Source organism: Taudactylus pleione, unplaced genomic scaffold (assembly GCF_031769625.1).
Source record: "Taudactylus pleione unplaced genomic scaffold, aTauple2 ptg000330l, whole genome shotgun sequence".
In the NCBI taxonomy this organism is placed as follows: Eukaryota; Metazoa; Chordata; class Amphibia; order Anura; family Myobatrachidae; genus Taudactylus; species Taudactylus pleione.
In genome coordinates this window covers 2,954,101-2,982,068 of record NW_028284731.1, presented here as the reverse complement: position 1 = coordinate 2,982,068, position 27,968 = coordinate 2,954,101, and the positions used below count along the sequence as shown (strand labels likewise).

General features: G+C 43.5%; 1 protein-coding gene across 4 annotated transcripts in view; it reads left to right on the top strand.

The window, feature by feature from the left end:
- Window positions 1-8,361: 8,361 nt before the first annotated feature.
- DTX1 (deltex E3 ubiquitin ligase 1) overlaps window positions 8,362-27,968 on the top strand; it is a 67,958-nt gene continuing 48,351 nt past the window's right edge. Inside the window, exons 1-3 of one of the 4 annotated variants that reach the window (XM_088443498.1) lie at window positions 8,362-8,665; window positions 9,958-10,689; window positions 20,317-21,001. In XM_088443498.1, coding sequence (XP_088299624.1) covers window positions 10,434-10,689; window positions 20,317-21,001 — 941 coding nt within the window. In that variant the 5' untranslated portion in view covers window positions 8,362-8,665; window positions 9,958-10,433. Of the gene's footprint in view, window positions 8,741-9,109; window positions 9,611-9,957; window positions 10,690-20,316; window positions 21,002-27,968 lie in introns of those variants that run through there. The other 3 variants (XM_088443496.1, XM_088443499.1, XM_088443497.1) reach the window with 3 other exon arrangements.

Below are 27,968 nucleotides of genomic sequence, written 5' to 3'. Positions count from 1 at the left end.
ACTGTCATCCCGGCAGCAGTGGTAGCAGCTCTGCATTCCAGGTGCGCAACTTAGCACACCGTCGCCAGTGTCATTCCGGCGGCACTGGTAGCAGCTCTGTGTTCTAGGTGCGCTATTAAGCACACCGTCATCAGTGTCATCCCGGCACCACTGGTAGCAGCCCCACGTTCTGTTGCATGCCTCACCTGAGTGTCATTAGCCCATAGCCTGCAATGGTCCTGGGGCCCCAGGCCACAATGAGCCCTCAAGGCTGCTGCAACAGCCCAACGGCTGCTTCACACCATTAGTCCCTTGGCCACGACTATAAAGGCCACAATCAGCCTCCAAGCCTGCTCCAACAGCCCCAAGGCTGCTTCACATCACCAGTCCCTTCAGCCCACAGGCTGCGTCACACCTCTTACCCTCGGCACAGCTAGTACAATACATTCCAGCCCTCAAGGCTGTCATCAGTTGGCCCCTCCAGGAATCATAACATTATCACCGTCCATAAAAATTTGTAGAGCCACGGATTGTGATCATGGAGCCAGGTCAGAACCTAGCTCAAATTCTGGCCTAAGGAACTATCTCACCAGGTAGAGGAGACACTGGCAGCTCCCCCCTCAGTTTCTGCTTCTGCCTCAGCTCGGCCCCTCGAACCTAAACTCAATCTGCCCGATCGTTTTTCGTGCAACCGTAAGGACTTCTTTTGGATCAGAGACTCAAATGGTCGGAATTATTATTTCCTTGCTCCAAGGTGATCCTCAGACCTGGGCCATTGGTCTGCCTCCGGCTCATCGTGCTCTGCAGATGGTGGATGCTTTCTTTGCCGCTCAAGGCCTCCTCTACGAGGACCCAGACAAGGCAGCTTAAGCAGAGTCGAAACTCCGGTCTCTGTCACAAAATCAAAGAGCTGCAGAAGATTACTGCACAGAGTTTTGTAAGTGGGCGAATGACTCCGGTTGGAATGACCCTGCGCTACGAAGTCAATTCCGCCTTGGTCTCTCGGACCAGATTAAATATATCCTTGTCCAGCATACCGTTCCGGAGACATTGGATGACTTCATGCATCTAGTCATTCGTATTGACTGCTGCATCCGAGAACATAGAATGGAGCAGGAGCTTCCTACACATGCTCCTCGGTCTCCAATTTGGGTAACTCAGCCAGATCCTGGAGAGCCTATGCATTTGGGTGCCTATCGGCTCTCGGCCGAAGAGAAACGAAAAGACGCTCCCAGGGCCTCTGCCTATACTGTGGAGGAAAAGGGCATACAGCCTTGAATTGTTCTGTTAAATCGGGAAAAGGCAGGGTCTAGGTGTTTTAGGAGAGCTACACCTAGGCCTTGCATCTGTCTCTCCCATAAATTCAGTCTTAATCCCCACCGTTATTCAAGGAAAAGGCGGCCAAGTTTCCGTTCTAGCATTCTTAGATACCGGTGCAACAGGGAATTTTATGGACATCTCCTTCTTCGAATCATTGGGACTAGCATCTGAACCTTTAACACAACCTCTCTCGGTAGTTGGGCTCAATGGAGAAGAACGTTCCAGAGTTGTCGTGGTCTCTCAAACATCTCCCATTCAGTTGTCCATTGGGGCCCTTCTGAGGAGATCACCTTCTTATTACTCCAGTGTCTGCTGGCTCCATTAGTGTTAGGTCTTCCTTGGCTCAGAAGACACAACCCTGTCATCAACTGGCCGACGAGAAATTCTCCAGTGGAGTGATTCCTGTGCCTCTAGCTGCCTTACTCTCCCTGTCCGCCTAGCTTCTGCTGTCCAATCCGAATCAGCTTCCATTATTCCGACTCCTTATCAGGACTTGGCAGAAGTCTTTTTTAAGAAGAAGGCAGACACCCTTCCACCTCACCGCTCCTACGATTGTGCGATTGATCTCCTTCCCGGTGCTAAGCTTCCCAAAGGCAGACTCTATGCTCTTTCCCTTCCTGAAAGCAAGGCTGTGGAAGAATATATCCAGGATGCTTTGGAGAAGGGATTCATTCAGCCTTCCAAATTGCCGGTCGGAGCAGGCTTCTTTTTTGTGCAAAAGAAGGATAGCTCTCTTCGACCGTGCATTGACTTTTGAGGTTTGAATAATATCAAGGTGAAGAACTCCTAACCATTGCCCTTGGTTTCTGTGTTATTCGATCAGCTCCGGGGGCCTCCATCTTCTCCAAGATAGATCTCAGAGGCGCATATAATCTGGTCCACATTAGAGAAGGTGAAGAGTGGCAAACGGCCTTTAACACCCATTCCGGCCATTATGAATACCTGGTGATGCCATTCGGCCTGTCAAACGCCCCAGCTGTATTCCAGGACTTCATTAATGACGTGTTGAGGGAGTATCTCTGGGTATTCACAGTGGTCTACCTCAATGATATCCTAATTTATTCCAGCTCCCTGGAGGAACACCGCAAGCACGTGAGACTGGTGCTGCGTAAACTCCTGGAGGACCAGCTATATGCGAAACCTGAGAAGTGCGACTTTGAAGTTCAAATAGTGTCATTCCTGGCGTACATTATTTCCTCTCAAGGATTTTCAATGGATCCGAGCAAAGTCAAGGCCATCTTAGATTGGGTTCAGCCCACCAATCTAAAAGCAGTACAATGCTTCCTTGGCTTTGCCAATTATTATAGAAGATTTATTGACTCCTTCTTGTCCATAGTCACGCCTATTGTGGAGCTTACCAGGAAAGGAGCAGACAATAGCAAACTGGCCAGCCACAGCTCTTCGAGCTTTTGACTCCTTCAAGATTGCCGTTACCTCCGCTCCAGTTCTTCAGCATCCTAATACTGACCTCCCATTTGTTGTCGAAGTAGACGCCTCAGAGATCGGCATGGGGGCCGTACTGTCTCAGAAGGATCCTGAAGTTGACAAACTCCATCCCTGTGCTTATTTTTCTTGGAAATTCGCCTCAGCAGAGAGGAATTACGATGTAGGGAATCGTGAGTTGTTGGCTATCAAGTGGGAGTTTGAGGATTGGAGGCACTGGCTGGAAGGATCGAATCATGTCGTCACGGTGCTCACTAATCATAAAAATCTTTCTTATATTGAGACCGCCAAAAGGTTGAACGCCAGACACTCTCGGTGGGCATTATTTTTTACTCGTTTTAATTATGTCATCTCTTTTCGGCCTGGCTCCAAGAATGTTAAGGCAGATGCGCTGTCTCGCAGTTTTCAACCAGTTCAATCACTCACCAGACTGGAAGAAACCATCATTCCTACCTCTAATATCCATTTCGCTGTGACCAGGGATTTTGCGGATCTTATTTGTACCTGTCAGTTGGAAGCTCCAGCAGAAACGCCACCGGGGGACTTGTTCGTTCCGGAAAAATTTCGGAAAGCGGTGCTACTGGACCTCCATTCTTCCAAGCCGTCAGGGCACCAAGGAATTGCAAAAACTACAGAGTTGCTGTCCCGTTCGGTCTGGTGGCAATCTATGGGTCAAGATACTCGGGAATTAGTTTTGGCATGTGATGTCTGTGCTCGCAACAAGTCTCCTCGCATAGCTCCGTTCGGGCTCCCGCTTCCTCTTCCTACTCCTTCCAGGTCGTGGACCCATATTGCCATGGACTTCATCGTGGACCTACCATCTTCCTTCTGCTGCTCTGTCATCTGGACAATTGTCGATCGTTTTAGCAAAATGTTTCACTTTGTTCCACTCAGCAAACTGCCTTCTGCTAAAGAATTGTCTTCACTTTTTGTACTCCACATATTCAGACTTCATGGCCTACCAATGGATATCGTTTCCGACCGAGGGACTCAGTTTGTGGCGCGGTTTTGGAAGAATTTCTGCTCAGCCCTGGGTATCAATATCAGCCTATCTTCCGGGTACCATCCACAGTCAAACGGGCAGACAGAACGGATGAACTGGTCATTGGAGCAGTATCTCCGATTCTTCGTTTCCAAGTACCAGAACAAGTGGGTGTCTCTTCTTCCAATTGCAGAATTTGCATTTAATAATTCTTGTCACTCCTCTTCATCGGTTTCACCTTTTTTCTGCAACTCTGGGCTGCACCTTAGAGAAAACTCCTTTGAGGCAGTTTCAGCTGGTATGCCATCCTCCACATCGGTGGCGAGGCTACGGTCTGTTTGGAATAAAGTTCACCAATGTCTGATGAAAGCATCCGGTTGTGCCAAGATCTGGGCGGATAACATCGACAACCGTGCAATTTCAAAGTGGGCGATTTGGTGTGGTCTTCCAAGAATATTAATATCCGTCAACGATCGCAGAAATTAGGACCCAGATTCATTGGACCATTTAGGATTATCTCTCGTATCAATCCTGTGGCCTTCCGTCTGAAGCTGCCTGCTAACCTGAGGATTAACAATACGTTTCACTGCTCCTTACTCAAGCCGGTGTCCTCTTCTCTCAGGTACAGCTCTAGACGGCCAGCAAGACCGCTACCCGTCCTTGTCCAAGGACGTCAAGAGTTTGTGGTTGAGAAAATTCTGGACCCCAGACTCTCACAAGGGTCCCTTCAATTGCTGGTCCATTGGAAGGGGTATGGGTCAGAGGAACGCTCCTGGGTGCCTATGAGATAATTGAATGCTCCCGTCTTACCTGGAGCTAGCGGTTCCTCAACCCCTCGTCAAGGGGGGGGGGGTACTGTCAGGATCTGCAGCTTCCAGCCTAAAGCACTGCATTAATTACTGCCTGTCTGTGTGCAGTGTCAGGTGCATGCTAATTAATCCCATCTGTGCACAGCTGCACACTGGTATATCATTAAGGGAGACTTGCTCTGTTTGGGCCTTGTTCCTGTTAAATTCCAGCCAGTCCATCACTCCATGCTGGTGATAGAAGTTTTTTCGTACTTCCGGTTCCTGTCTCCTGCATGTCAGTCGAGTTCCTGAGTCAGTCTAGCTGTGTTTCGTGTGTGCCGTTTACTCCATCCAGGCAGCACGGAGCGCTTCCTATCCCAGAATCGTCTATCACCATCCAGTGGCCGGTGTCATCCCAGCGGCACTGGTAGAAACTCTGTGTTCCAGGTGCGCAACCTCACACACCGTCACCAGTGTGATCACGGCGACACTGGTAGCCACTCTGTGTTCCAGGAGCGCAAATTAGCACACCGTCGCCAATGTCATTCCGGTGGCACTGGTGGCAGCTCTGCGTTCTAGGTGCGCTATTAAGCACACCGTTGCCAGTGTCATCCCGGCGGCATTGGTAGCAGCCCCACGTTCTGTTCATACCTCACCTGAGCCCATAGGCTGTAACGGTCCTGGGGCCCCAGGTCACAATCAGCCCTCAAGGCTGCTGCAACAGCCCAAAGGCTGCTTCACACCATTAGTCCCTTGGCCACAACTATAAAGGCCACAATCAGCCCCCAAGACTGCTCCAACAGCCCAAAGGCTGCTTCACACCATCAGTCCCTTTGCCATGACTATAAAGGCCACAATCAGCCTCCAAGCCTGCTCCAACAGCCCCAAGGCTGCTTCACATCACCAGTCCCTTGGCCACGACTATAAAGGCCACAAGGCTGCTCCTACAGCCCACAGGCTGCGTCACACCTCTTGCCCTCGGCACAACTAGTACAATATATTCCAGCCCTCAAGGCTGTCATCAGTTGGCTCTACATTTATACCATTGATTCCTTTCAGGAATCATAACAGGTATAGTACCAACGGTAGTACAATTTGTAAGAAGTTTTTTTAAGGCGGGTAGAGATAGAGGTTTTAGCAATTGCCAGTCTCATGTCGTCCCAAGCCTCTTCGTCAGGTGGAGGGCCAAGATCTATCTCCCAAGAGGATTCATGGGGATTATTAGTAGGCAGAGCAGCGTCAATGAGGATGCCGTATATTTGAGAGATCATCCCTTTGGACATAGGGCAATATTTACAGAGTCGCTCAAAAGGAGTGAGGTCGCGGAGAAGTGGGGACTGTGGTAGGGAGCCTAAAAAATGTCATATTTGGAAATATTCAAAGGGATTTAGAGGTTGAGATGGACATTGCAGTTGTAAGTTTGAGCGAGAGAGCCAGAGCCTTAGTGAACTAAAATCAGCAGTAAATTTGAGGGACGCTGTTATCCACGACTTCATGCGGGTCGCATGTAAACCTGGGGGGAAATTGGGGTTCCACCATATGGGGGTAAGGGGGGATATAGAAGTGGTAATATCAAATTTAAGTGAGTATAAGACCCATATGGGTAGGAGGAATTTTAGTGTTGGAGATAGGTTAGACGGAGGAGGACGGCGTTTCTTTTGTAGGCCCCATAGGGAAGATAAGTCTGGGGAATTGATATAGCTAGATTCAATATCAAGCCAGGAGGATGTTCTGTGGGGGGGAGTAGGAGGAAACTATTTGGGAAAAGTGAGAGGCTAGATAGTAGAGCTTAAAATTCGGGAGACCTCTACCTCCTTTGGAAATAGTTTTTTTAAGGATGGACAAAGATAGCCGAGGGGGTTTACCAATCCAAATAAAACGGTTGACAGATTGCTGAAGGTTTTGAAGGAGGGTAAGGGGAACTGCCACTGGGGTTTGGAAAAGGTAGAGCCATTTGTGGAGAATATTAATTTTCACTGCGATGATCCTGCCCAGCCACGAGAGTATAAGCCATTTCCAAGAAGTCAGATCCACTTGTAGTTTCATAAAAGTTGGGGAAAATTTTCCTGATATAAAAGATCATAACGGGATATTAGAAAGACTCCAAGGTATTTAATTTTTTTATGTTGCCACTTAAAACTATAGGAGGATTTAAGAGTCTCAACATCCTGGTGGGGGATAGGGAGGGGCATGGCCTCAGATTTTGAAAAATGTCTTTTATATCCGGAGAGCACACCATAACAGTCTAATTTGTAAAGGTTGGGTAAAGATATACGGGGCTGAGTGATGGTAAGTGGAATGTCGTCGGCAAATAGGGCGATTTTGGAAGATGAATTCCCAACCTGCACTCCATAAATGTTAGGGTTTAGTCGGACGAGGGAGGCCAGAGGTTCTATTACTAGGGCGAAGATCAAAGGGGACAGAGGGCAGCCCTGCCTGGTGCCATTTGAAATAAGGAAACGGTTGGAGGGGATTCCGTTGATCGAAACAGTAGCAGAGGGAGTGGAATAGAGGGCCATGACACCAGTCAGGAAGTCTCCCAATATCCCAAATGATCGTAGGATTTGGGACATAAAGGTTCAGGAGATCCTATCGAGTGCTTTTTCAGCATTGAGAGAAAGGACAACAGCTGGGGATCTCCTAGAATTTATGGTATGGATTAAGTCTATGGTCCTACGGGTATTATCCCGAGCCTTACTTGGTTGCCCATTTATTAATGATCGCATTTGCAATGTGATCTGGGCAGCGATATTAGCACCCATGATCACATTGCAGGATGCGTTCATACCGCCCAGATGTAACAAAAAGCACCCACAGGACAGGGGCTCCAAAAAGAGCGTGTCCCTGTGATGAGCTGGCAGTGATCACATCAGCGATCTCTTCACTCCTAGGCCTGGACTCCAGTGCAAATGCAGTCTACTGACGACACATGCGCCGCAGCCATTGCCGGGAGAGGGTTCCTGATGCGGTTACTTTACTCTGAACATATCGCTCCTTTCAGAACCCCTGTGCCTTTTAATATATTCGGGTGCTATATCATGTCTTATTGCCACGAATAGCGGATATAAGAAATTACAATTATTGGGTCTGAAACCCGATAATTGATAAATATGCCCTTTATACACATTGAAATTATGAAACTCTAGCTCTGTGGCCAGTACTAAGTATAATATGCAGATAATTTCAGCAGCAAAATATATAACATGTTGGTTACCTGTTAATGTGCATCACCACACACCAAATAACATGTTACCATCTGTTACTTACAAAATAGTTGGCTACTGACGTCTGGCTTTGGCTCTCACATCTGACCTACTGTAGAATGAATGCAACAAGTTACGTATAGAATGGCAACATTCTAAGTACATTTTATTACTACCTGGGCAGCTGCCTCTGCAGTATATAATACCCTACACAGCAACACATTCTTGTTAGTAGTTACATGTACTGTAGCTACAAGGGTACTCTACAGCTATCTAGATAGATAGATAGATAGATAGATAGATAGATAGATAGATAGATAGATAGATAGATAGATAGATAGATAGATAGATAGATAGTCCATCACTACAGCACAATATGACACAATATAACTGCTATGCACTGGTTTCCTACATTCATATTACAAATTAGTATGCATTGCTGCTAGGTCATATCTAATGGCTGCAGTGCTGCCCAGCCCCTGGCTGTGTGTCACATGCCTGTATATAATAAGCCAGACACGAGTGGCACATTTATGTGCATATATATCTATAGCACAAATCTTCTTTGTAATAGAAATGATACCATCATGTGTCTCGATGCAAACCCTTACTCAGTACACAGGAGTTCATACCCTTGCGGCGAATATTTAACCATAAATAGTTATTTTCTAATATTCCATTTAGTTTGGAACGCGTATTACCATAATTTCATTGTAGCAATTATATTATTGAACCCACCGACCCTCCCTCCTATCCATTTTTCTGGTATTTACAATTGGTATTCCAGTGTCCCTGGAGTAACTGCAGAGGCTGCACTGCTGAGAGGAGCAGAGACATCGGAAGAGGGATACAGAGAAGGACTGACACACAAACCGGGACTGGAAGGACAGGAGGCAGCAGCACACTGGCTGAGGAGGAGCAGCAGAGGGAGAAGCTACAGCACTGTACAGGTTGTATGATGGGGATGGAGGAGATAGAGGAATAGAACATAATTCACAAGAGTGACACAGTCCCCAATAGAAAAGGTGGGTACAATATAACTGAATAGGGTCGGATCTGTCTCCTGCACTCACAATCAGAAGAACCCCAACCCTAGATTTTATCTGCACCCCATTGCCCAAATTTTTACTTTGATCTGCACCCCATTCCCTGCAGCTGTTTTAATCTGCATCACGTCTCTGCACCCCGCATTTATTTGCACCCCGTTCCCTGCACCCAGGTATTTATATGCGCCCCCTTCCCTGCACCCTGGTTTTTATCTGCACCCCCTTCCCTGCTGCATCAGTACCGACCACAACGCTGCAGCACAATATACTGTAGTACTGGGCTGTAGGAGCGGGTTGTTGCTCTGGCACCGACAGTGGCGTGTCCTGATGGAGCCTCCTAGCTAGTACCCAGCTGTTATACACAGGGGCACTTACCCCGTTCCACTTCCCCCACCCTCTGGAAGACATTGCACTGCATCCCACCTGAACACCAGCACGGATCCTGCGGGAAGCGCTGAGCTACATATGTCGGCTGACAGCGCCACAACACACATGTCGACTGACCACCAAGAGCCACAGCCACATACCGCAAACTAATCCACCTGAGGCCACCCATCTCCATTCCAGCGATGGGACATAGAAATATACGTATCACCCGCCGATAGCCCCCGGGAAGCAGCAAGACCCTCACATTCAAATTAAACCTGTGCCCCCGCCATCGGAACAGCACACCAGGGAGGTCAGACCCTAAACGACCAAATATTTCCTAATTAACGCCTGATAGATAAGAATGACCGTCAGTACCAGGAACACACATTGGAGATCACCCATTTACTAAAATGCTGCATAGAGACTGCATCTTATAAATCTGTGTATTAGGGGGGTATCCTTCCTGCATACATGGCCTTGGTGAGAGATTATAGGCTAATTCCATGTCTGTATCTGTTGCCGTGGGAGGAAACTGTATTTGTGCATTAGCAGGAAAATCAGTTTATGGTGTTCTGCTCATTTTACTCTCATGTCGCCATAAATATTAACTATTTTTCTGCATTTGCTTTATACTAAAACACAGGAGGTTTACAAAATAAACCGGTGTAATGGTATTTGTATATAAACATAGCAGGAATATTGATTTAAACAATATTCTATGTATTTTGCATGCCAATATTGTACACATACTGAGCACTGCAGTGTGACAATGCATTTAACCTCACATACGAATACAGTCCATAATTGTCCCAATCTGTCTTTTGTAGGATCCTGCTGCATTTGGTCTTTTGGCAAAATGGACAAATGGCCTCAAGAGCTGACAGTTGACCATTGCGATTGGTGAATACAGGATTTATGTATGTTTAACAAATCACAATACAGAATGACATTGAACAGTAAGGGCCGGATGGGGGACAAACCTACCATTTTATTCTTGTGTACTTTTCTGGGCCCTGTAATTGATGTGAGAGTACCTTTTCCTGTGGCAGCTTAGCATCGGTTTATAGAGTGAAGACCTTGCTGTAAATATCAACATTAAGCTTATTGTTTTAAATTAGTAATCAGCATTTGTCTAAGTCAACCATGAAGACCAACTTTGAACATTTCCTTTGATCATTGGCCCCATGCTAGTGCTCCTCTTTAATCACCATGTAAATTTCTTCCCCACTGAATTACCTGCCTACCTGCCACTGGGGCTGAAGATTCTAGTGCCTGCTTTCTTCTTCTTTTTCTACGTATTGCCATGTCACGCCCAGGCATCCTGCAATCAGTAAGTGGTCAGAATTTTGGAGGTCAGGGGGCTCCTCCAAGAGTTGTGGTCTGGGAATGGTTAAATGAGCATGGACGTTGGAGACCATATACTGCAACAGTATGTCATCATATTGAGAGTGCTCTACGAGAAGATGGCCGTGGACGAGTGGCATTAGGGCAGGTGGACACACAACTTACACCATATGTAATCGATCTGCAGACCATGCATCAATATCGTCAGGACACAGGTAATGGGGGGAGATATTTATTATTTAATACCTGTGCATTATTACATTATAGCAGTGGTTCTCAAACTCGGTCCTCAGGACCCCACACAGTTCACATTTTCCAGGTCACCCAGCAGGTGCACAGGTATGGTCATTACTCACTGGCACATTTTAAAAGATAATTATGGAGATAATTATTTCACTTGTGATTCTGTGAGGAGACTTTGAAAACATGCACTGTTTGGGGTCCTGAGGACTGAGTTTGAGAACCTGTGCATTATAGCATTATTTAACTCAAGAACTTGTTTTTTACAATAATGCTTTTAAAAAATATGGGAGGATACAATCAATAATGTGTCCAAATACAGTTTTTTGTCTGGGTGACTGTAAAACATTAAATGCCAATACTCTCCCTAATTATTCAGTAAGAGTCTATCCTTATTTTTAAACTTCTAAAAAGCCTTGTGAATCTGTCTCCTGTTCCCCTTCTGATTATTATGCCAGTGGAAAAGGGGATCGCACAGATAAAAAGTGCTAGCTCAATAAGCATTTCTGGAACAGATGCCTTGTTTGATGTATAGGTAGTTTGTAATGTATTGAATAAGAAAATGTTTACTGGTGAGCAGTGGACTTAAAGGGTATTACCATTTTCCAAACACTAGTAGCCCATTTATCATTAGCTATTTGCAACATATTTCCCCAAAACACCCATTTTTGGGGGATATCCACAAATATTAAGTATCCCCCAGATGTACTATGGGGGATTGCACCAGAAATATCGGATATCTACTGCTCTCCCTCCATTTCTGACAGTAGCCACAACCCCCTTAGGTTTCTAAGGGGGATGCGGAATGCAAAGCACCCCGGAGCTTGGCCCCGCAGGTAACGCCATCTAATGATGGTGTTGTGCGGCTGTAGCCTACGGGCTACACTTCGTGAAAATTACCAGGAGAGGCCTCCCCAACAGTGGCCGCCACACATGCATGGCCTGTAGACCACGCGTGCGCAGGAATCTGGGCACAGGAATGAAGAGACCGCTGACACGGTCACTTCACTCCAAGCACATTGCAGAGACAGGCTCTTTCCGTATTTCTGTGTTTTTATACATGTGTGCCTCCCCAGCCATTGACTTCACCCCACGCCACCGGAACAAACCATGTTGCAATGAGAGGGGTGCAAATACACTTTTATTTTTAGCATGCAAGGTAAATACTAGCTGCTTTTTCATGTAGGCAACAAATGCTGGGCAGCTTTATTTTTACACTGCTGTTCAGATTTTAGTTTAGAGTTTAGACACACCCCTCTAAAATCTAAATCTCCCTTTACATCTTACATCGGTCCCACCTGCAGTGCAACATTATTTTACCAAGGTACAAAGTTACTTCCTTTTTTTATTTGCTTCCAACACAGGATCAGCCCCAAAATGTTTAAATCAACCTTGCCTACTTGTAAGGAGGAGATGCAGCATATCACTTTTAGGGGCCCCCATCACAGCAAAATAGTGCAGAGCTAAAATGACATGATAGGAAGTGGGCAGGATGCGGGAGATCCAGCTATTCTTCCTGGGGGTGCGGGGGACTCCCAGAAAATGTGAGTCTCACGCACCTTCCTTTAGAGGAGGCAAACATGGTTTAAATGCATCCTTGTTATGTAGGTAGATGCATAATGTTTTCCTCCAATCATATGTTTTATACTATAGCGGGCTTTACACAGTGTCCATTTGCCAGCAGATAAGACTGGAGTTTACAGAAAAACATGTTTCCTGTACAATTTATACCCTTAACTTAGTTATGATATTTTCCAGAAAGCATTACCTATATATTTAAGAATGTTATATAAGTATTACTTTTATATAAGGCAAATTATAGTTATACAGGTTGAGTCTCCCATATCCAAAATGCTTGGGACCAGGGGTATTTTGGATATGGGAATATTCCGTATTTTGGAATAATTGCATATCATATTGAAATGTCTTAGGAATAGGGCCCAAATCTAAGCACAGAATGTATTTATGTTCTATATACACCTTATGCAGACAGCCAGCAGGTCATTTTATACAATATTTTCAATAATTTTGTGGCTCAAACAAAGTTTGTGTACATACATGAAATTCATTTATGTATCATATACACCTTATACACACAGCCTATAGGTCATTTTATACTTTATTTTTAATAATGTTGTGCCTTAAACAAAGTTTGTGTACATTGAACCATCAAAAAGCAAAGGTTTCACTATCTCAGTCATGGTAAAAATGTTCTGTATTTTGAAATATTCCATATTTCGGAATATTTGGATATGGGAGACTCAACCTGTACTTATCTCTCTGGGAGTAAACCTATTCATGGTCATGCATTTATCATGGACCAGTGTATGCTACATTAAGACATCAAAGGAAGCAGTGCAACACATGATACAGCACTGTAACACAATACAGCCATTGCACCACAAAGGCCTGCTGAAGACAATTCTCCTGTCCAGGGACTCTTTAAACTGGTAGGCCCTCTGGGACAGATTCATCTCTTACACAGCACACACCTCCCTACAGGATTATTAATTATCTGCTTGTTGTTGTGGCCGCAGACCTGCAGACTCAGAGGAGAGGGAGGGAGTGTGTGGCAAGAAAAGGAGAAGTTGACTTACATGTCCCTGCTATATTTCAGCAAATGCATTCTCTTATAGCAGGGGAAGCCATTTTCTAGAGTGGGACCTTGTGTTTAATTAGTTTTCATGTTTGTTATTTGCAGTTATATACAGTTTCATTTCTATCAGCATAACAGAAAGGTGGGATGTAAACATGGAGCTGGGCTATGAATGCCCAGGAATGAAAAGTACATTTGTAATCTATGTGATACAGTAGCTACAACTCTTTCCAAAGATTTAGAAGCCAAATCCATAGACCATCATCTGTGTCAAAAGGTCATGGTGTTAATATGGGCCATATTGCTGATGAGTATATCTAATTAACCCAGCAGTCACTTCAGAGCTTCATGTGTACTAATTGGTGTCATGGCTTCAAGTCTAAAGAAGTCTTAAGCTAGGTATACACTTGTCTAATCCTCCAGGGATCCAACTCCTGATCAGACTGTTGATACAATCCTACTGCAGACCTAGGTCACAGATACACATCCCAGAGCCGTAACTAGGGCTCTGAGCGCCCTGTGCCGACCCCGCCCCTTTTCTGTGTGACACCATGACGTCACACATAAGGGGACAGGGCCACCGTCACTTGAAGCTGCAGCACAGCAGAAGTGTTTGGAGCGGTGCTGGCTGCAGGGTGCCACTCTAGGCATCCTCCAGCCAGAAGCAGGGCCGTGGAGTAGCGACGGTGTCGCCCACAGAGCCCTGCAGTCTGTGTTGTCACACTGTCTGCACACCCCTAGTAACAGCCCTGACAACACTTAATCTATATGTACACATCTGTCCAATTTTGACGTAGATCTCCAATCTACATCTGCCGAAACCATCTGCCGAAAGGATTGTGTCACCGCACACGCTCTTCCAATCTTTGGCAGACCGACTGCCACTCTTATTATGAATCGGGAAGAATTGGACAAACAAGTCTCAGGAGCGTATTGGTTGGGTGATTGGTGATTTGGTCTCCTGATTTGGCTTTGACAAGACCAGATGACCAGGATTGGATGAAAGCAGAGGTTGTATGAGCGTACACACTCTAACAATGTCTGAAGTACTGGTAGGTCAGAGGTTGGATTGGATGAGAATTGGCCAAGTGTGTACCCAGCTTTAGACCTCGTCTGCTGGTAATTGTTAAAAAGAAGAAAACAGGAAGCGTCGATATCGTATAGCATAGTGCATATATAGTTTAAAATAATGCATTAGGCTTATCTTGATGTTCTGATATTGGGAAACATATTTCACATATATGATAGGATACTTTACACATCCTGGAAACTGGGCAAGGCAATGGCTTAAAAAAAAGGCACGCTTTAGAGTAGTGCCCTTAAAATCTCATTTATTCACAAACACATATAAGTATGCAGTGCTGATGTTAACGCGGTTGAGCGATTATTGGTAATCTGCGCAAGAGTCAAGTTTCATTACCATTGTCGCTTGCAGTGTGGATTCATTCGCAAAGTGACTGACGGGCAGGGACCGTTTGTGGGCGGCAATGGGGGGAGGGTTGGAGGCGGCGACTCAAATGCAGGCGTGTCTCAGTCTGTGACTGCGATCCCATACGCAGTATAAATGGATCTGGTGTTTCAGTCCCAGCGACCATTCTGCGTAGTAACTTGGATTTGCAAAGTCGCCGGTAGGCGTCTCAATACAAATCCAGCCAGCTGCAATATTTGCATATGTTGGCACATTGCTGCATACATATTCGCAGCGGCATTGGCGTAAGTCCCTGAGTCAGGCCCAGAGGTGGACTAGTCAGTGTTAGACAGTTATGGACAAAGTGAAGGTAGGGGCATGATGCAGAGTTGGTAGCAGAAAAAGGGAACAGTGTACTAAAAAACTAGAAACACATATGTAGTTTTGTGCACATATGAAGATGCGCTCAGATCTGTGTGGGCAGATGGTGACATGATGCTTCATTTGTAATCATTATCAACATCTATTTGCACCTGGCCTATAGCGGGTTTAAAAGATATGCCTCCTAACAGGCGTCTATGTGCATAATTGTGACCACGTCCTTACTGAACTTTGCCTACGTGAGACTTCCCCTTTTCACTCCCATTCCATCTCTCCTGTGGTAAGCTTCAATGTATCCATAAAACATCCCAATCTGCAATGGCGCATTCGCTAGTGTTCATTTTCTGGGACTGCACACTACAAAGATTCGCCACGGCATATGGCATAGGGGCTGATTCAGCAAGGATCGCTATTGCGATTACACATGCAGACGGACAATTGTTGTGTACTGCACATGCATATGCATTGCATGAGTGTACGCGAAGGCTCCACTGTGATCACACTGCGATCGCAGTGACTACGCAGACCCATCGCAGAGTGATTGACAGGAAGTGACCATTTGGGGGTGGTGATCGGGGAAACGCAGGCGTGTCAGTGGGTTTGAATGCTGTTACAGGGGCGTGCATAAATTAGCCACTGCGATGGCATATGCATCTTGAGCTTTCACTGCATGCCATGCGGTTGGCAAGTTCTGAGTAAGGTCAGACCTGTTGTAATTGTGCCTGAGGCTCTGATGGTACTTGATGTTACTGATGGTTTTGCAGACTTGCATAGTATTACGGATGTGAGTAAGGGGAAGTGGGCGTCCTTATGTTGGGCTGTGACGGCATTGCGATTGCAAACATTAGCATATTTTCGCAGTGGGTCTGCGTGCGTAATCGTAGCTGCGATCACAATAGCGATCCAATATGAATCAGACCCATAGTGCTCACTCTGCTTCTCCCGCTATTCATTTACGACATCAATCATCGCCTGGACATGCCGGTCAATCTGCCGATAACGATAGACTGGCCATGTTCAGGGATGAGGGAGGGTGCCTGCACTGAACGATATATCATTCAGTGTAGGCACTACAGGGGAAGAGGAACGACTGTACGATTACAATGTTGTAATTGTACTGTCGTTCCACTATCTGCAAGTGGATACGCACCTTAAGAGAAAAAATTACTTAAACACGCTCACAAAAGTAGAAACAATGGCCCTCATTCAGAGCCGGACGCTCTGAGCAGAGCGCTCGCTCTGAATGAGGGCCGTCCTCCATAAAAATGGAGCGTCCTCCTGGACGCTCGTATAGCTGTGGGTCACCACCCACAGCCTATACGAGCGTGCAGGTTGATAGTCGCGATGGTCTTGACCATCGCCACTGCGAGCCGGAGCCTGCGGTTGAGTTTCTCAACTGCAAGGCCCGGAGTGATTTTGGCTCTATCAGAGCCAAAATCACTCCCACTGACATCACTAGTGATGTCAGTGGGCCGGCTTCTGACGGTAGGCGTTCCCTTGGGAACGCCCCCGTCTGGGAGGCACACCCCCGGCACGTCCACCAAAGGGGGCGTGCTGTCAATCAACATCGACAGCACGCCCCCTTTGATCAGACACAACGAGCGAAGGAAAGCCCTTCGCTCGTCGCGTCTCGTGCATGCGCACGACGGAGCTCCCTCCGTCGTGCGCATGCTCATGCTCAGTGCACACCATCGACCCACTTGCGAGCGGACAGCCGCTCGCGAGTGGGTCTGAATCAGGCCCAATGACTTGACTGAGCAATGAATCAGTGTCAGCGGAGCGTTTGCAGCCAATCACAAACGGTTTGTTAGTTCCAGCGATTAACATTATCATCATAATAATCCTCTATTTTCAGCTGCCCCTGAACAGAATCAGTATGAATGATCGCCAGCCCTATGGCCGGCGGTTCAAATCTCGTCGCCGGCAGACCGGCAGCAGTGAAGATCCTGACAGGGGATTTAGGTAGGTATAACTAACCTTATCTCCCCCCCTAACCCTCCCTTAGGGGTGCCTAACCCTAACCTCCCCCTAGTGCCTAATCCCCTCCTAAGTGCATACACCTAACCCCCCCCCTGTCCCCACAGCCTAAACCTAAGTGTCCCTGGTGGGTGCCTAACCCTAACATCTCCCTGGAGGTGCCTAACCCTCTCCTTCCCCTAGCCTGACCCTAAACCTCCTGGGGGGGCCTAACCCTAAGTCCCCCCCGGGAGCCCCTAACCTAACCCCCCCCCCTCTGCGGCTGTCCACGCCCTCTGCACGGCTTACTTTCATTCAGTATGCCGGGCGTTGGGCTCCCGGCGTAGGTATAATGACAGGCGCTGACTCGGGAATGTCCTGGTGCCGGCTAAATTCCGGGTCTGATCCGGATTGGAACCCTGTTCCAACTCCGGGTCAGACCCGGCATTTAGGTGTAAAGTGGTATAAGAAAACCATGCAATTGCTAGTATATGCAAAGTTACAACAATTGCATGCAGGTCTAGGTCTAGTCATTAGGATATACACCAGCTTTACATTAAGGATATGTCAGATATTAAAAATTAAAAAAAAAGACCACAGGGAGATGTACTAAACCTTGGATTGAGATAAAGTACCAACCAATCAGACCCTAACAGTCACTTTACAGGCTGTGTTATCTCTCTTCACTTTATCTCTCTCCAATGCTAAGTACATCTACCCCCATATCATATATTATATACAGTAGCAATGCAAAAAAGCACATATCGGCTTCAGATTTTAGTCTGCAAATCAGATGCAGTTCATTGGTGCTGATGACCATACCATCAGCGTATATTGGCACCAGCCTTCATGCTCCCATACTTGGGTGAGGCAGCGAAGGAAGTAGCTTAGGCCAGTCGGATGGATTGCCATGGAGCACAGATAAGAAAACATAAGAGATACATTGTATTATAATCTTGTGTTTTTAATTAGTACACATAAGATTTTGATCATATTACACTAGGAAGTGTGTTTCGGTATCTTCTCTTCCAGTTTCCAGGTGATTATTACATTATCTACAAATCTTCCCAGCTGTTGAATATTGGCGCCCATGTACTAGCTTTCTGCCTGTTTCTATTTCGCCGCACTGCACGATGGTTGGAGAGGTCACCATCTTTGCCATATATGGGACCACTATACATGGTCGAGTATCACTCCCTCTGCCTCAGGAGTGACAATTTTTAATTAAGGTTGCCCACCCTCTTCACTGTATCTGAGGTGAGTGGATGACACGCAAAAGTCCTCTTGCCTCTTGAGTTGCAGAGTGGGCTAGTTTCTTAAATGCAGGCTGTCTTTACCTTTCCCTTGTATTATTTCCTAAGGAGTCACAATCCACCTCAAACCCTAGGGTCAGAACCACTCTTTATTCCCATCCACCCTCTGCTGTCTGTACAGTACTGTCCCTATATAGAGTTTGTAGGCTTTCCTCTGACAACAGGTTTCTGTTGGCACACAGTTTGCCTTCTCACACATATTGGTCAGATAAGTGCCCCCCAATGATGTTGCCCTCACTTGGCAAATGTATTTTGCCACTAATTAATATACATAATTTCTTGCATGCTTTGGGATGACCAATGCTCTTTGAAGCATATGTTGTTGGGTGTCCCCCCCCTGTAAAGGTGCACATTAAGACTTCAGGATTTTCATTTTGTGCCCCACAATTGTCACTTTTATTGTATATATTATATGAATATTATAGTAATTAACATTATTAATATAAATAAAACACTATTAATCCGTCAGATTTCACATCAGGAATAGTAGGTACATTTTCTAATGCAGTCCTCCATCTACTAAGACCTCTTTCACATTATCACATCTACTCCTCACAAGAATACCTCATTATCCTCTGTCAGTGTTTCCCCTAAGTTTATTCTCCAATCTTGCTACTCAATACTCATCCCACCTACAGGGGTTATACAGTATTATTGGTTGGATATGAATTCCGGCAGCCAAGTTCCAAAATCGAGTGAAAAGCCTTCCCAGAAGAGTGCATATTAATGCCTATGCTTGTGGAAAGAGATGATAAACAAGCACCAATTACTGTGACACTGATGTGTCCATGAACCTATGTCCATATGATATGCACCATTGTGAGATGCCGGAATTCATATCCAACCAGCCACAAGAGCATTAGTGAGGTTGGGCACTGATATTGGGTGATAAGGCTTGGCTCACAGTTAGTGTCCAATATTATCTCAAAGGTGTTTGATGGGGTTGGGCACTGTACACACTGGTGGTCACAGTGATAGGTAATGATGAATGAGAGCCAAAGAAGTCCCCCCCCTGTCAAGCTGCCTGCCAGGAGTGATCCCAACCCCCTCCCCCATACTGCTGGAGGAGGAAGGTCCAAGGTTTCCTTGAGGGGGGAAGAGAGAGACATGGGAGGAATAGTGGGAGGGGTGTGAGAGAGAGACACTGGTGAATGAGGAGATGGAGGTGGTTGATAGAGACAGGGAAGAGGTTGAGAGATACAAGAGGAATGAGGGTGAAGGTAGACATGGGAGGAATAGCGAGATGGGAAGGTGGGAGTGGAGAGAGGTATGACCTCTGCAATGCAATATATAAATATTTGTCTCTTTTAAATCTTACATTCAAAATAGGTGATGCATCTTTTTCTCATTTAAGTGGAAGTGGCATGCCCATCGCTCCAGGGACAACTTTGTAAGGTCAGACGGGTAGGGCAGCAGAAATAGCCTTGGCAGTCAAGTTTTCTTTGTCAGCAATTTGTTATGTCACCATGTCCTACAGTTAGATTGCTGTGTTTATATTTTATGCTATCCCTACTGCAGCCATGGTGCAATGTCACTGTGTCTTCCATATAGGTAGGGACATTTTCATCAAGCATTGCATATCTACGGATTACTAGGTCATTGTTAGAAGGTTATCATGTCGCATGTACCTGTTAGGACCCTGTATCACTATGTTACCTTTATAGAGTTATTGGAAATACGTATTGTCATACTTTCCAGAACGGCCTGCTCTGTGAGCACTTAGATGCACTTAGCATAGAGTTGGAAGCTGTTACAAGGGACTTTCACACCTAAAAGTATTTTCTTTTTCTAATTTAAAGAATATTTCTTATTTCTATAAAGCAGATAGGTTTACACCTAACCATATAAATGTCCTTATGTACGATTTAGAAATGTAGGTTCAGGGTTAAAGTAGGTTATGACCTGATGTAAGTATGGATGAACTATATTATTTTTTTTCTTTTGCCAGGTACCGTGCGTCCGGTACGACGCAGTTTCTTCGAGCCATCTTCTGCCCCTGGCAAGGGTATAGTATGGGAATGGGAGAATGATGCAGGCTCCTGGACTCCTTATGATACAGAAATATGCATTGCCATCCAAAATGCCTATGAGAAACAGCACCCCTGGCTGGACCTTACCACTCTTGGTTTCTGCTATTTGGTTCATTTCCATAGTATGTGCCAGGTCAACCGCCAGACACATCGTAAGCGTCGGCTAAGGAGACGCATGGATCTAGCATATCCTCTCACTATGGGATCCATACCCAAATCCCAATCATGGCCTGTGGGCTCTGGTTCTGGGTTACCCTGCTCTTGTCCACAATGTCTCTTAGTTAATAGTACTAGAGCAGCCTCCAATGCTATTCTAGCATCGCAGAAAATCAAGATCCCCCCTGGACCCCAACCTAACTTGCCACCTCCTCCACAACTACATCCACCAGGGATAAGACAGAGCAGTACATTTAGTGGAGGAGCTGCAGGGTGGGGCAGAGCAGGGGAAGGAGGTCGTCCCGCAGGAGGAGTCCGAAATGGCTCAGGATTTTCTCGTAGTCAAAGTGTACCAGGAACAGCTGCGTACCCGGGACAGAACAATCTGAACAGGCCAGGGGTGCAGAGAACTAGTGGGAGCAGCAGTAGAGCTTCTATCCCTCCAGGGTGAGTCAATAATAATGTATTGTACATTTCATAACTGCAAACTACAAATGGTTCAAGTTTATTTAAAACTGATATTCAGGTGGTAGATGGCACTTGCGGAAAACTGAACCCACTGTACGTGGATGGCACTTTGCAGATCATTTTCTCAGCTCTGTTTGAATATTTTTTCTCAAATAAACCCACCACATAGAAAATTATATGGTCATGTATGAATCTGGAAAAATATATATCTACTCAATTGTGCTCGTTTTATACAATTGTGCACTGATTAGTGCAACAAATTATTTTGTAATACAGAGCAAGTTGTTCTATTCATATCTGAGCACAGAGATGTCTACTGAGCAACTATATACTCAATATGATGGCATCACTGTGGTTAGATATGAATAGAACAACTTGCCCTAGATTAGTAAATACTTTGCTGCACAAATCAGTGGAAAATTGTATAAAACGAGCACAATTGTGGTACATAAGGTCATGTAGACATTTGTTGTGGTGTCGAAATTATGATTATCGACATTTATTATGGTGTCGACCTTATGACAGACCATGCTAGGAATGGGTGAATGGGGCATTCGCTACAAAAGCAATAAATGAGATTCTAAGGGAGGTAATCTAAAGCTTAAAGGGATGGAGATTCAGTATAATTGTAGCTATAGAGTCATACTAGCTAATGAATATCCTTGGGGTGACTTTTGCTTGGCATACACACTTATAGAGGAAGTGCAATAAAAGATGTGCATAAATCAATGTAAATAAAAGAATTATAATGTAAAACAATGATATGTCTAAATGTACTACTTATGTAGGACATAAATCAGTATCAAACCAACATCATTTTCAGAAGTAAAAGAAAAGGTTCAAACCAAAGTGGTGGATCGAATGTAATAAATACCAGTAGTTTGTGACATGCATATTTCAGTCATAAACTAGGAAACTGCTAAATGATGCACAAAGTATCTAGTCAAATAGACCATAAAAAGTGGGCACCATTGCATGTGCAAAAATGACATCTGCACACCCCAATTAAATTATGTTGTTTGCATGTTTTCTTGGTCCAAAAAGTGTATATATGTAGCCATGATTTGAACAGTACATTGCAGGGCCCATAGTATTATGTGGGTAATGTCCTGGCGGATTGGGATCTGACCTCCAATGCCCCCTGCCATGCTCTCAGAAGAAAAGATCAGAGTCCCAATTTGAGCATACATACTAGTCTTCTGCCCAGCTCTGCACTCACCCTAGTAAGGTGTGAATAATCATGTAATAGTGGAAGTCATATGGTAAAAAAAACTGTCAAGTTACTACATAGGAAATCACTACTTAAAGAGAGTTGTGGAGTTCTAAAATAGACAGATGGTTTGAAAAAGTAGTGTTGATTCTTTCCATTAACAGGAGACAGATTAAATTGGAATATAAGAAGAATAGATATCTGAAAAAAACATAAAGTATATTATCCCTTCACAAGTCATTTCAGTCTTATTAGACACAATTGTCAAGTGACCACTAAAAAAAATGAAAGTGATATGCTTGGTAAGTTTGTTTCCATAAACAAAGTGTTATGAGGACAGTCACAGATCAAACCCCATAACCCAACATATACAACTTATCACTTACACAATACATCTGCAAATTACTAAATTACTAATTACTAAAAACAAGTTAGATGAATCAGGGGTGCCTACTGTTTATATGGCACTTGGAGGTTTACTCAGTGCTGTATGCAGACTTGTTTGGGTTTCCTGCCTAATCAAGTTTACTATCTAAGTTACTGTTCCTAGGATGACAAAAAGCCTCATTTATGACCATGGTAAAATGCAAATTCAAGTGCATCTTATTTTCCGGGAGTTAGCATGGATATGTAGGTTAGAGTGGCAGCATCTGTGGGGGGTGCAAAGACTGGCTCATGTGATGGGAGGAGTTGGGATGATTCCAGCATTCTTTGCTGGAATAGAAGCTATGCCATTCATTCTTCCAGGGAAACAAGTAAAAGTGGAAGTGAATGAAGGGGGTGGTCTGATAGTGCTACTATTTTGGACTTTGATGTGATGTTTGGACCATTTCCACCATGAACTTTTTTACAGAGTATCTGCAAATCCCCAGATGTAGGTGCCTTCCCTCTTTTGCTTGAGTGTTTAAAATGACTGTGGACTTATACCGTAATAGTATTTTATAGAGTCATGTTTTAAATGGCTCACCTAACAGTTCTTATTTACTTAGTACAGATAGCAAAGAATTATTATAGGTGTTTCTTGGCTTTAGTAATAACACCTACAAAAATAACAGTAGTTAGAAAGAAGGTGGAATTATTTTGTACGTTTGTTTTTTTGCCTGATATTAATTATATCTGTAGAAATATTAACATTACCATCAATGAAAAAGATAATAATATTGTGTTATTTGGTTAATTTGAAAGTTAACAGATTAAAAGCAGAGTAATCAGACTGACGACCCAAGAAATACAAGGGTCTATCAAACCGTGAATATCCCGACTTCGACCCGGGTCGTTTGCATTCACACATAAGAAAAACCTGGGTGTTTGCACTAAAGGGTTATAAATGGGAATGACTAGGAAATGAGTTACCCGATCTTTAACATGCTAACTAGTAGTAAAGCTATAGAACGAAAAAAAGCAAGTGATCCTGCACCAAACCTAACATATGGTGAATAATAATGCTACATCATTATGTACCAACATACTGGTTAGTAACTAAAGAGTATTATGTGTTGGTGGTGCTCCCCAGGGCTTATATTTCTAAACTGTGTAGATGCGTTTTTACAAGAAATAAAACAAAAGGAAAAAACTCTTTTTGGGGGCACTCTTATTTGTAATATTTAAAAGATAATTTTTATTAGATATGCATTAAAAATTATAAGTTGTCGTCTCTCGGGTGACTGATAGAATACACCGAGAGACCCTATCAGTATTAGCCTTAGTATTCCAAAAATGTATACAATCAATATAACAACATATATATATATATAGAGAGCTTAATTCTCCAATATTATTCTGTATATGGGCGAGAATATCTCTATAATACCACCGGTGCTCCAAAAGCTGGTGCTATGTTATAATTATGCTTAGGCACATGTGTCACATGGTATATTATTATTACATAGTATGTTGTCACAGGTAACCTGGTTCTTCTGCAGTATAATTAGGCACATATGTTAAGCAATAATCTGTTAATACATCATATGTTGCCACAAATAACCAGGTAGAAGAAGGAGGGGGGTAGGGGGAGAGATGAAGAAAGCAGGGTAGGCAAAATAAGGGAGAATGTACGTAAGTAATAATAGTAAAAAAATATGTGATAAGAGTAGAAAAACCTGAGAACAACTGCTGAGCAGTCAATGAATCTAATGATACTTCAATATGATATCCTACAAAACTGTGTTACTTTACTGATCATATTGGTGCAGTATCATCTGATTCATTGACTGCTCAGCAGCTGTTCTCAGGTTTTTCTATTCTTATCACATATTTTTTTACTACTCGCCCATATACAGAATAACTTTGGAGGATTAAACTCTCTCTCTCTCTCTCTCTCTCTCTCTCTCTCTCTCTCTCTCTCTCTCTCTCTCTCTCTCTCTCTCTCGCTCTCTCTCTCTCTCTCTCTATATATATAATATATATATATTGCTATATTGATTGTGTTTTTTGAATACTAAGGATGATACTGATAGGGCCTCGCGGTGTATTCTATCAGTCACCTGAGAGACGATAACTTACAATTTTTAACGCCTATCTAATAAAAATTATCTCTTAAATATTAAAAATAAGAGTTCCCCCGAAACGAGGTTTTTTCCTTTTGTTTTGTTTCTTGTCAAAAACGCATCTACATAGTAGTAAAACTAGTAATAAAAGATTTTTCTTGTTTAATCATCATCCCACACATTCTTTTGCTCAACCTTCAATTTTCAAATAAATTCGGTGGAAGATGCCTTGAATCTTAATGCCCATTTCTTTTAAATATATTTCAACAAAAATAAAACAATAATAAATAAATAAACAATACATTAATGATAAGGTAGAATAATTTTCTATTATTATAAAACATAAGCCGGGGATATAATAATTGTTGGTTTAGTGGTGTGCATCTATTTAAGAATGTCTTCTATTAATCCAGGTGCAGAATTCTGTAAAGAAAAGTCTTCTGTCTTTGGTCACATTTAAGGTTTTTCCTTTGCACCTGCAGGTGGTTTGCAATTGTGTGAGGAAGCTACTTAGTAGTAATTGTAGGTAGGGATTCCTGAGAAACTGCAGTTACATTGTACTATATGCATATGTAATGTAAATTGTGTCCACTCACTGTCTGTCCACTAATATACACACTGTGAAGGCTGCAGGGGCAGAGATCAACATTTACTGCTTGTTGCCATGGTAGCAGAGCTCAGGTGCTGCTCATAGCAACAGACTCCTCACTTGGCTGCAGGCAACAATGGTTCATCGTATTGTCATAAAGCACAGTGTAACCTATATACAGTGTGCTATAGAGCAGTATGTAGATTGGGGAAATTTCTTACATGAAGATGGATGCTGATGTGGACACTATATTACTGTCTAATTGAAAAAAATATTTATGCTCAACCCCACACATAGTTCAAAAACTGTATAATACACCTTGTGCATTGCTGCAGTGTTAAAGACAGTGAAAGTATATTTCAATAGAAATGGTGTATGCTTCTGACATTGACTCCTTATCACTAAAGCATTTATTTTGAGACATTTTAATAATACATAGCAATGTTTATAGGCAATAGATGCTCACAAAGCAGTTTATAAGCAGCACTTACATGTTAGATTTATAATTATAAAATGATGCTTCAGGCAAGTGACAAGAAGCACCTAAACGAAGCAAAGCAAATGCCCCATGCAGGTTTTTGAGAGCTATACCCCCGGAGGGGTAATTAAAAATAATTACTTAGCATCCATCACCTGCTGCAGAAAGACATAACTTAAAAACATGCCATGAAACAAAGGCACATCTTTACTCTATTCTAACTGAGCACCCAAATGGAACACACAAATCCCTCCGGGAGGATATCACAACACGTCAGAAACCAAGCATAATAATTAGTAATCCAATAATAAAAGAACAGCTCCCTCAATAGGATGTCGATAAAAGATGGATCCTGTCTGAGCCACACTAAATTCACACAAAAAGATCTGAGTGTGTTTGTGCGAATTAGAGGTCTGATTCTGAGTTGAACAAACTATGTGTGCGTCTTTTGACAGTTGCTGTATGTGACTTTATGCAAATACCAATTCAAGCCCTTCCCTGGTGTGCAAGTGTGTGTATGAATGCGCAAGGACTATTCAGTATGGATATGGCTATTGCCCTTTACTAAGAAAAAAAAAAAAAAACAGCATAAGGAAACCTACCCATCACTTACTGCCATTGGGCAAACGTCCATAACATAACCAATCAGAACTTAATCGTATAGTTGATACTAGTGTAGTTAATGCCATCCATTACATTCCTTGAACCATTGGTTGCCAGCCTAAATTATTTATCTGAACATCCTCCATACTCATTCATAGCTAACGGCAGCTAAATGAGCTTATTGTGGTTACACAATTCTGCTATTTATATTTTGATACCACAATATTAGAAAACATTGAGTTAAGGAATTAGGGATTAAATGGTGGGCTATTAATTGGGATTTACCAGAAACATAGGGAATATCACAAAGACCTATAACTAGAAATCTTTAATAAACTGCTGAATCTGCACATTGTAGCAAGGATTATTTATTATTTGATAAATAACCTACAATTGTAATGCACCATACTCTCTTTTTTCTGCTGCATCAAATACTAATGCTGCATACACACGTAACAATTTTGTTAATGAACGATTTTCGTTCAGTTTTTCCTTTGAAAAAGTGAACGATTTTTTCGAAGTGTAATGAACAATTTTTTCAACGATGAACGAAAAATGTTCCTTCCCTTAATGAAAATCGTTAAGTTGGTCAGTCTGAAATGGACAATGAACTACAAACTACAAACGGGAACACGCATGAACGATTATCGTTCATCATTATAACTCAGAAAATGAAATATTTTTTGAGCGATACAAAAAATCGTTACGTGTGTATGCATCTTAATATGTGAATCTGGTAAGCCAGTCAATGTGAGAGAATATGAAGCAGTAAAGCAAGTATTAAACTACAGTCACCCCAGTCATAAATGGCTAAAACAATATTCTAAAACTCTTTGTATAAAACAATGAAGGGCACACTTGGAACTTTAGATATGGATACCATTTGTTAGCTAGGAGTTAGCAAGTGAAATTAGTTTGTCAAGATTAAAGTCTTGTTGACCTCACCAGTTGCACAGATCTCCGCACAAAATAAGTAGTTAGTGATTTAACTATATACACAGTATCTTATACACTATCAACATATACATTACTGTAAATCACTCAGCAGGAACTCCAGCCTCTCTTATTCCATACTTGTTTAATCTCTTGGAATGTCCAGGGAGATCAGGAGCGTGTCTCAGTGGGGATGTACCACAATGGTACAAATTGCATCATAGATTAGTTATAACAGTACTATTACAACAAGCCTATACTGTGTCTCCCAGAGGCTGGACACCTCTTGTTCCAGCAGCTCCCGGTACAGTCCATTGATCTCTTGAATATATATATATATAGTGCAGAGGAAACCTATTCTGCTAGAGATCATTATGAAGTCTCAACCCCAAGCCCAAATGGACATGTTAGTGATAACACAATTAATGTTATCTTATACCATGTCCTGCCCACAGCTTGGCGCAAAAAGTGTCATCACACTCTCATGCTGATTTCTTCTACTTCAAAATCATTCTCTTCCTCTCTACCCTCAGGGTTGTCTTAACAGCAGTATAGGCCCTGGGCAAATCAATGCATTGGGGCCCCTACCCACCCATTCATGGAAAATAATTTTAAATGGTCAATAAAATTAAACCCTCCTACATGCC